Source organism: Danio aesculapii, chromosome 20, assembly GCF_903798145.1.
Source record: "Danio aesculapii chromosome 20, fDanAes4.1, whole genome shotgun sequence".
In the NCBI taxonomy this organism is placed as follows: domain Eukaryota; kingdom Metazoa; phylum Chordata; class Actinopteri; order Cypriniformes; family Danionidae; genus Danio; species Danio aesculapii.
The window spans coordinates 1,526,596-1,537,997 of NC_079454.1; the positions used below are offsets into that span (position 1 = coordinate 1,526,596).

The 11,402-nt window shown below is 37.0% G+C and overlaps 1 protein-coding gene across 3 annotated transcripts in view; it reads right to left on the reverse strand.

The window, feature by feature from the left end:
• Nucleotides 1–8,159: 8,159 nt before the first annotated feature.
• Nucleotides 8,160–11,402, reverse strand: part of pcmt (protein-L-isoaspartate (D-aspartate) O-methyltransferase) — a 17,880-nt gene continuing 14,637 nt past the window's right edge. For all 3 annotated transcript variants that reach the window (XM_056480988.1, XM_056480987.1, XM_056480986.1), the window contains exon 8: nucleotides 8,160–8,556. Coding sequence is in view for 1 of the 3 variants with exons in the window: in XM_056480986.1 (XP_056336961.1) it covers nucleotides 8,544–8,556 (13 nt within the window). In the remaining 2 variants the exon portion in view is untranslated. The remainder of the gene's footprint in view (nucleotides 8,557–11,402) is intronic.

An 11,402-nucleotide genomic window follows, 5' to 3' on the forward strand; every position in this document is an offset into this window, starting at 1 on the left:
CGGTTCCTTTTACAGCATCGATGTTGTAATGTAATCCACATACAATCAGTTAAACAGACTTTGGCATTCATTTAGTTGCTCAAGCGTGAAACGAGCCAAAAAGCCGTTTACTCGCACGCTCTCGTCAGAATCCATTGAATACTGAGGTAAAATAAATGTTCATATTATAAAGACATAGCGGGGGAAAATGTTATTTAATGCAGTGCTTCTTGTACATTCTGAGACCCACTTTACATCAGATATCACTCAGGCAGTGGAGATCGCTGATTTTTAAAGAAAACAGACCTTAAACGCGCAGATTTTGCATTGGCGTACAATTCACCAGAAACAACACAGGTTACTTGCAAATTAAAAGTCCCATTAGCATGCTTCGGCATATACCCCATTAGCTAAACATAAATCAATAAATAGCATAGATTAAATAGGATTAGATTATTAGCATCTCCTTTTAAAATGAACACTTTTTATTTTTATATTTTTAAATGGATAGTTTTCCCCCCCAAAAAAATGAAAATTGTCATCATTTACTCAACCTTCACTTGTTCCAAACCAGTTCCTTCTGTTGAACACAAAAGAAGATATTTTGAAGAAAGCTGGAAACCTGTAACCATTGACTTACATTGACAAAGTATTTGCTTTTCCTTTCCTTTCGTGGAAGTTAATAGTTACAGGTAACTGATGTAATAAAAAAGGGGAAAAAAATAAATATATATAAATTATATATATATATATATATAAATATATATATATATATATATATATATATATATATATATATATATATATATATATATATATATATATATATATATATTTATCTAATGAATCGAAGAAACATTGACTTTCATCGTTTCTTTTTCTACTTTCATAAAAAAAATTGGGGTCGGGTGTAATAGTAGACCACTTTTTTTAGGACTACACCACTGATCACAAAATACAGAAAACTGAAATGTAACTTTAGTTTGTTTGGTTTGAAGCTCTTTTTAGTTTGATTAACACGTTTTAATGTATTTTCTATATATGTAGTTTTAGTTTTGGTGAATATAAGGTGCACTTCCATAGTGTAGACGGCAGCTACATTTGCAGTTTCCATTTTAAATAAATGTACTCTTCCACTTTTATTAGATCAATAGCAGTACACGCTTTACATTTAGCTTTTCTGTCATCTACTTTTAAACCCCCTGTTTTTGAAGAGCTTTGGCTTTAAAACGACCTCTTCCAAGTTAAAGAGCTCTTCAAATATGATCCTGATATAACAGCTTTAGTTAGCCTACAGCAGAGGTGTCAACTGGAGTGCTGCGGGGATCACGTGATGCTTTGAGAGCGACAAGACGTGTCTCAAAGAGCTCCTCGCCATATAGCTGAATATTTTACTAAACAGTCGTCCAAATAGCTTTAAGAGTGCACAGAATTGAGAAGAAGGGGATCAAGATGTCTCTCGATGCCTTTTGGTCGCAATCAGATTCGACTAAACAAGCTAGAAGAAATAAACGCCATAACAAGAGCACTACGGCCGAGCAAGATGGCGATAATCCGGGCCCACCTGTTTCTAAACTGGAGGGCTGCAACTCTGCAGAGTTCACTCCCAGCCCTGCTTCAACACAAATATCTGTATGGTCTCAAACAAGCCTAAAGCACTCAATTAGTTTGATCAGGTGTGTTTAATTAGGGTTGGAAATAAGCTTAGTAGAGCTGCGGCCCTTCAGGAAAACATTTAACTTCAGTGACTGCCTGGTGATGAGTGTGAAAGGAAAAACAGCTCAATCATGACTACAGGTGTCAAAACATCATGATATAAAAATACAAAATAGAAAAATACGTTTTTAGAAATCTTACATTTATTTAAAAGTGACAAACAAATCCCTGATTTAACATGATTAGGACAAAAAATATGAAGAATTCCCAAAGCTGCCAAAGTTTCAATGCAACAGACATTACATATACCACAATATTCCAGAATTGTCTTTACCCTGAATAAGGTTACGATGACAAATGAGTATTTTGGGACTTCATTGTCGTTTGTAAATTATTATTTTTTTATGCAATCACATGATTCTTGTTCCTTATTTTGACTGATAAAGCTGCGGTCACACTGGGCTTTGTGTGTGCGAAATTCTGTCGTGCGGCGCTGCGAAAAGGAGCAGGATTAAACAAGATGATTAGACATTAAAAAAAGCAAGCGATTGCTCCATGTTTTAAATTTCTGCCCAGAGAGGTCATGTTTTGATCCTCGATTGGTCTCACGCAGTCAAGTGATGCAATTTTGCAGGTCAGAGTTCACCAAGTTTGAACTTTGCACCGCAGCAACCTGCGTTTCCAGTCTGATGCATTCGCGTTCGTATGAATGGAAGTCTATATGGGAAGAAAAGTCAAGTGTGACCGCAGCTTAAGACTGTGGTAAAAAAACAATAGTTCAATTGATCTTTATTTTCTCTAGCACTTTTACAGATTGTGTCAAAGCAGCTTAACACTGAAGTTCTAGTAAACTGAAACAGTGTCAGTCCAGATTTCAGAGTTCAGTTTAATTTTCACTGCTGAAAGTCCAAACACTGAAGAGCAAATCCATCGATGTGCAGCTCCCAACCAAGCAAGACAGTGGCGACAGTGGAGGAACAAACTTCACCAATTGACAAAAGTGAAGGATAAAAAGCCTTGAGAGAAACCAGGCTTAGATTGGCACGACCATGTCTCATCTGGCCAAACTTCTTTTGCAGAGCTGCAGTGTAGGCGGCAGAGGTTGGAGAACGCTGGACGTCCACCGTGGAGAAGCTGCAGGTGTGGGCTGGCCCACAGGATCAATACGAAGACTCGTCTGTCTAGTAGTCTTCATTTTAGTGGGTGTCTGCAGTGTGTTAATTATTTTTGCTCTTTTCATTTTTGATGCGTTTTAAACAAGCACATCAGATAAAAGAACAGCCTTCTTATCAAAATAAATATGTTTTCTAGATTTAAACCTGAATTTACCATATGTTTTCTATTTAAACCTGAGTCTAGGATATGTTTTTTGGGTTTAAACTTTGATATCATTCATGATATATATTGTACTATCCCACATGAAGGAATAGTAGAATAATTTGTAGAATAAACTATCACCCTTTTATATTAATGCACTGGAATTAATCTGTTTTTATGATAACACGACTATAGTCATAATATAAACAAATGACCCAATACTGTAGTTTTAACTAGAGTATATTATACTACAATGTGGTAAAAACTAAAGTATATACAGTATTTATTACAGATTATCCGTACGCCTCACTGTTAAAAAGTAAAAAAAAATGTTGTAAGGCAAATTGCTGCAGAGCTTTTTCACTTGACAACTTTTCAAGAGTTCACACTGAGCTGATGATTGATTATAAAGCGTGTTTGGCATGCTGTCCCAGGAGAGAGCCCTGAGCACATAAGATCCTCGAGCCTGGGGCTCCCTCCCGTTTGCAAGGCGAGAGGGGAGTTTGAGCTTAGGTAGATCTGGAGAACTCCCCTGCTGTAGTAGCTAATGAACAGATAGCGATTGCTCTTAAGAGATAACTACTTACTAGGAGCATGTCTATGGTGCTGATTTGGATTAGTCGATTAACTAAAGTTGCATGTTTTTGGACGGTGGGAGGAAACCCGGGGGAAAACCACGTGAGCACGGGGAGAACGTGTAAACTACTTACATAACAAATTTAGGTGGATTAAACATAAAACAATTAAGCTGTATCAAAGAAATCTCAAGAATTGTGTTGTCTTGGCTCATTTTAAATAATCAGTTTGAACAAGCATCAGAATATTATTGTTTTTGAGTGTGAAGCTGATTGCGAAGCCAAACGCAACGAAAACTGAAGTCTCATCAATTATTTTGTTTATTTATTTTTGTCCATCAGTTCCGACTCAGAGATTCTGTGAAGGAAAGCACGAGTGAATGACCAGATCATTGCTTAGCAGTGAGTTTATTGGTTAAAAGCCGTTTGTGCGTGCAGGTAACACACAAACATGCACAGAGAACTGGCATTGAAAACTGCTTACAATCAGAAAACCAGCGCTGAAGGTTTAGCGCAGTCCTGTGTGCGCGAGTGCGGGTCTGTGTGGGACTTTACTTGCTGCTGTTTTAGATAAGAGACAAGCTTGTGATGAGAAACACATCGTGTTGGTGAAGCAGTAAATATATTGCTACACTTGCGCATCAAACTCGACTCTGCTCATATCATTGAAAACCTGCAGGATTCGTGTCTCTTCTGCGAGAAACACGAGGAGATGTTCACCTAAATGAAAACTCATCATTTACTCATCCTCCTGTTTGAGTTTCTTCTGTTGTACACAAATGAAGATATATTGACGAATGCTGGGAAAAAAAGACATTGACTTCCATAGTATTTCTAGTTCCTACTATAGATGTAAATGAGTGCTTTTCCCAATATTTTTCAGTACATTTTGTTTTGTGTTCAATGGTAGAAATAGAGGTTTAGACCCACTTTTGTGTCAGAAGATGATGAGGAAATGTTCATGTTTGGGTGAACTATCCCTTTAATGTACCATCACATTATATCTACACCTCATACACAGGATAATCCATGTCTTAAAGAGAAAGTTCATCCAAAAATGACAATTTACTCACTGTTTACACTAACAAATGGTTCCAAACCTTTATGAGTTTCTTTATTCTGTTGAACACACACACACACACGCACGCACGCACACACGCACGCACGCACACACACACACACACACAAAAAGATATTTTGAAGAATGGTAAAACCCTGTAACCATTGACTTGAATAGTAGGAAAAACAATACTATAAAAGTCAATATACAGGGTTCATGCACATTTTTACTACTAAAATTTCATAATTTTTTCCCAAGATTTTCAAGTACATTTTCATAACCTAATGTTTCATGAAATGTCTACATATACGTGGCAAAACAAAGCAATACATGATCAAATTTATTACAGCATTTCGTAAAACACGCAACAATCTACTTAGTTTAAATTTATATTTCATTCATTCTCTTTTCGACTTTATTAATCTGGGGTCGCCACAGCGGAATGAACCGCCAACTTATCCAGAATGTTTTACACAGTGGATGCTCTTCCAGCTGCAACCCATCACTGGGAAACATCCATATGCACTCATTCACACACACTATGGACAATTTAGCTTACCCAATTCACCTGTAACGCATGTCTTCGGGGGAAAGAAAACATGTGGAAAACATGCAAACGCCACACAGAAATGAACTGGACCAGCCGGGGCTCGAACGAGTGACCTTCTTGGCGATTGTGCTACCCACTGCGCCACCGTGACGCCAAATTTATATTTATATCTATGTAAAATTGATTTAGATAATGCTTACACCATACTAATAATGTGTAAGTATGTGATTGGCTAAGGACAGAAAATAATTAAAGACAACTAACCTATATTTAAGTATACAGATATCTGTTTTCCATGACTTTTGCAAAACTTTGTGGGTTTTTCTATTTTTCCAAAACTTTTCCAGGCCTGGAAAATGCCATGTCAAAATTCCATGACTTTTCCAGGTTTTCCATGACCGTATGAACCCTGAATATAGTTGCAGGCCTTCAGCATTCTTCAAAATATCTTCTTTTGCATTCAACAGAAAAGTCAAACAGCTTTGGGAGAAGTATAAAGGATCAGTAAACTATCAGTCTTGAGTGAACTATCCCTTTAAGATCTCAAATCTCACCCACAGTTAAAGTCAGAATTATGAAACCCCCTTTGAATTTTTCTTTATTAAATATTCCCCAAATTATGTTTAACAGCAAGGAAATGTTCACAGTATGTCTGATAATATTTTTTCTTCTGGAGAAAGTCTTATTTGTTTTATTTTGGCTAGAATAAAAGCAGTTTTAAATTTTTCACAAACCCTTTTAAGGTCCAAATTATATATTTTTTCGATAGTCTACAGAACAAACCACTGTTATACAAGGACTTGCTTAATTACCCTAACTTTACCCTAATTACCATAGTTAAGCCTTTAAATGTCACTTTAAGCTGTATAGAAGTGTCTTGAAGAATATCTAGTCTAATATTATTTACTGTCATCATGACAAAGAGAAAATAAATCAGTTATTAGAGATGAGTTATTAAAACTATTATGATTAGAAATGTGTTGAAGAAATCTGCTCTCTGTTAAACAGAAATTGGGGGAAAAAATAAACAGGGGGGCTAATAATTCTGACTTCAACTGTATATCATCACTTGTGGTATGACTTAAGGCAGCCATTTTCAATGAAACAGTACAAACAATCCCCCATTTTCATCATGTGGAAAAAGAAACACCTCACTTTGTTTCTCAGAACAGTAAACAACACCAGGTTGAAGCGATGTGAGTGGATCATGATGTTCGTTATTATCAGATGAAGGATCCCTTTGTGTTCTGGAGTTAATTTGCTTAAAATATTCATTTAAACATGTAAACTATAGGCCAGGCTGAGGAATATGTTCATATAATCCTGTGATTCCCGTTAACACACATCACAGTAGTGCAACAGTCCATAATAACTGTGCTGTGTTGCTTGGCAACTGTAAACAGCCAAAGTTATAAATAACCGAAGTCCAAGTCATTTCACTTGGCGGCCATCTTTAAACCGCCTCTCGGGCAGTGTGCTCGGGCATTCTGTTTGAATGCGGAAACATCAAATTCTCTCAAACTACTTGCCAAGCTTACGACGGAATTTCTATATAAACAATCACCAATAAAATTAAGAACCGTCTCTTTAGTTTACTTTATAAAATCCCTCAAAATCTGCAGAAACTCACGTCTGGTCCAAGCCTCTGGCCCGAGTATCGTCAGTCTATAGCGATCACTGATTGGCTCCTGTACTAGAAGGCGGGCTTTTCCCGACCATATATCGATCGATGATTGGCTCCTGCACTAGGAGGCGGGGATTTGTTTACCTTATTGACTCTTTCCCCATTCAAAAAGATATGAGTGACATGTCTTGTGTATTCTTGAGTTTTTGATATAACAGACCATACCACTTGCAGGGAGAATTGATTTGATGAATGCATTGTTATTAATAAATGTAGATAGTTTTTTTGCTGTTGAAATTTTGAGTTGTTTTGCTTTTGCTGCCGCCATTTTAAAAGCACACCGCTCTCTCAGAAACACCTGATTGGTTAACAGCAGCAGTCTGTCGTTTGTCCATATTTCTGCAGTTACACTAAATAATAACTCACAGCTGTCACAAAACAACCCATTTCAGACATCATCCTGCACTCGCTTCGGTTTTAACAGACATGTATTTACTTATTTGGTAACTGTCCATCAATAATAGTAGTTCAGGTCAGCAGATTATTTTGCTATGATGACCAGCTCACTGTAAAACATCCCAAACTCAAGCCACTGGAGATTTCACCAGCATTAAAGAGACAGTTCACCCAAAAATCACCTATTTACTCACTCTCAGGAGGTTTCCAAACAAGTTTCTTCGATCTGTTCGAAGATATTTCGAAGAATGTTGGAAACCTGTAACCATTGACTTGCACAGTATTTGTTTTTCCTACTATGGAAGGCCAGTGGTTTCAGCTTTCTTCAAAATATCTTCTGTAGTGTTTGAAAGCACCTGAAGGAGAGTAAATAGGGAGGATGATAATCGGTTTCAAGGTATACCGTGGTTTGGAAATGTCAAGGTTTTAAAACCGCCTATGTTTTCTGTTAAACCATTCCTAAGGTGTTGATTTTACTTCTTGTTTTCTTTTTAACATGTTTTACACAGCTATTTTATTTTGTTTTAAGTACATCCAGCAGAAAAGAAACCTCCACATCAAAAGCTACTGGTCCTAAATACTTTAAACGTTTTTTAATATAAAATATACTGTGTTCAATAGGGGGGAAGAAGTTGTTTTTTACCAAGACATTTAAAAAGAATATATTTTAGAGCAGTAATCACAATACTGCGATATTTTTATCCAAGGTTATCATACCGTCAGAATCTTAAACCGGCTTAATATGGAGTAAATCTTCATTTTTGGGTGAACTAACCCCTTAAGGAGGTTTACTTTAAGAACATCCCATAAGCACTGAAAAAAATCATTCTAACACATCTCGCTGCTTTACCCAACAGTCCATCAGCACATGCTCCAGCTGAAAACACCAGCCGTTACTCTTAACACAGACCTGTAGAGCAAAAGAGGTCCCTACACATGATGTAGCGGTGAATTATGTTTTAATAACAGGCTGGATTCAGCACAAGGGCCGATCCGGTGTTCTGTTTACAAGCTGAGATGCATGAACAATCCAACTGACTGTAATACTGAAGTTATCACAAGAAAAAAATGCACCTGCGCGTCAAAAAGAGAAAGAAACTGCATTCACACAATTCCCAAACTGCAGGCATGAAATTTTCAGCACAAAGCCCTATTCCACCTTTTTAAATAAAATAATCCACGCTTCCGTCTTTCATGACCGTCACAGGTATGGATATAGAGCATTTATACAAGCTCTCCTCGGTGAAGTCCATTTGTGTGTGTGTGTATGTGTGTGTGTGTGTGTGTGTGTACATGTAGTGTGATGAGTATTGCCGGACCATCCTTTCAAAGTTCATCCCTAAAAAAACAAACAGAAACAAAGTTACTATGGATATGAAAGATACACACAACAACATCACCACTAGCTGTGTTTCCATCCTAAAATGCAGATTAGGCTTATGCGCAAAACTGGAATATTGCATAAAACATTAGTGAATAAAGCAGCGTTTACACGAGAACAAAATGGCCACTTCCTGATAAAATGGAGCAGATATCAGTAATAGAAGTGACGTTTCATAAACTAATTTTGAGAGGAGCACGTGATATGATTGAGCACGACTGGCCGCTCATCTGTAATCAGTAATAATCCAATCAGAGTGATGCTAGTTTACTATAAATGGATCGTTTTCTCCCGACTGCTCTATCTTCTTTTTGGAAGAATCCCCCCTTCCACCCCATCTCCTCCTTTTCCTCCCTTTTCCAAGGGGGAGCTCTCGAGACCTAGCTGATCTCAGATCTCCAGATATGCTTATTTAGGCTCAAATATATCCAAGCTCAGGGTTCTTTCCCGGGACAGCATGCTAAACCTGTTATAAACGCTAAGCATATCTAAGTGGGAACTCGTGAAATGTAGTGTTTGAAGAAGACACTGTGGTCTTCTTCTTCTATAATAAATGAGTTGCGCCTCAGAAGATGAAGACGAAACACAGTGAATGCAATGCGGTGCTTTTGGAGACATGAGACCCTCTTTGGGAGCGCAGTAGGGTTGCACGGTTTACCGGTACTATCGTGATACTATGGCTCCAAAATACTGGCGGTGCCACTGGAGTTTGGAAACGGTAGTATCATCATTAATGGTTTGTATACAATAGATAGTTGCATGTGGAAAAGTCACTAAAATGCGGGCACATTTGTGCAACAATAGACCATTTTATTTTAATGGTGTGTGGAGCCCTTTAAGGTTGCAAAACTGTAGAATTCGAGACTTTTATGGTAGCCTTTTGCAGTGTTTCCCAACCCTGTTCCTGGAGGCACACCACCAGTTCATGTTTTGGATGTCTCCCTCATCTGACCCATTAACTTCAGGTGTTGGAGTCTCTTCTAATGTTCTGATGAGTTGATTCAGGTGTGTTTGATTAGGAAGAGGATGAAAATGTGGACTGTTGGCGTGCCTTCAGGAACAAGGTTGGGAAACTCTGCATTAGAAGAGACTCCAAAACCTGAAGTTAATGGGTCAGATGAGGGAGACATCCAAAACATGAATGGTTGGTGTGCCTCCAGGAACAGGGTTGGGAAACACTGGCCTATCGCACGTTTTCTAACGCTTCAGTTCGAACGCACATCTGAATCGGTTCATTTCTGTTCCTGTTAATATGATTTAGTAGCTACAACAACAGTGACAATCTCTTTGAAAGAACAGCAACTAAAAAAAAAAATGTAACCCCCCTCAAAAAACCCCAAAATAGTAACAGGAAACATTGAAACATTTTTTGACCACTTTAAATAGCCTAATTTTGCTGTAAAAATGCTCTTTTTGTAACAAATTTTATTCGTTATAGTTTGTATGTTTATTTTAATGTATTCTTGTTTGTCAGTTATCTACAAAATAAAAAGAATGAATACATTTTAGGTGAAGTGAGGTGCAAATAATACTTTTAGGCCTTTGACCCTTCAAGTAGGCTTATTATAACATAAAATATAGTATTTCCGACAATTTATTCATAATTTGAGTTATGGATTACAGTATCGCGATACTATTTGGTATCGTGATACTTCAGCTGGTATAGTATCGTAAGATTAATTAATGATATCCCGATAACCCTAGAGTGCAGACAGATGCTCCGTTCTGGAGGGAGTAATAATAGAATAATAATAATACTGAAGCACTGTGATGACGGACTGACGGCTGAGGCCTTTTACAATTGAGCAAACCAACATTTCAGATGTTTTACAGTGAGTACGCTCTGCTTGTTTATCCCATCACACACATTTTTATCATCACATGATCTGATAAAACAACATCACATGATTTTTCCTGCATGCTGGAATTAATTCGGCGAAAGCGTTTCAATCACAGTTCATGCAAATTCTAAAAAGTAAAGTAAAACTTTATCCTACTCAGTTTTTAATGCATATTTTCAAAATGTATGTGCATCTCGGCATTTCAATCAATGTTTATGATACTCCAAAATGCACATAAAAATAGCTGGATGGAAACACAGCCACTGACAGCTGCACACTGCTTAAACAACACATGCAAAAATTAGTTTCAGCAGTCATAAATGCATCAAGGCTGTGTTCAAACTGATCACAATTTATTTTAGGACTGATGGTATATACTGCTAATGAAATAATGTTTAGTAAGCCCACTCAATATCTCAATTTATTCATCAACAACAACAACAACAATAGAACCTAATTTTGGATGCATTTTTTCTTTAACCTCTTAAGGCCCGAGGTGTTTTTTTACATACATTTTTTTATTTATCTTTGCTATTTGGGCTTATTGGAACCTAATTAGAATAAAACCTAAGTATCTTCTTTTAATATGATGTACTATTAGATAATAATGTGAACTCGAGGTCTGAATTTCCATAAAACTATTTACCTGACTGTTTAATGCATTAATAACACTTACATATTTTTGAACATGTTTTGACTATCAGAGAGTAAAAGTTAAAAGTAGTGTTTGGGACATTTAATATGCTGTAAAACAGTTGCAGGATGACCCTGTATGTCTGTGACAAAATATAAAACATTCAAAGTATTTTAAACAGCCTCTTAAGAGCTAAAATGCGCCGTCCACGTATGTGGACACTAAGCCCTAGGAGGTTAAAGGCACAGTTCACCCAAAAATGAAAATTCTGTCATCATTCACTCACCCTTCACTTGTCCCAAACACAAAAGAAGACATTTTAAAGAATT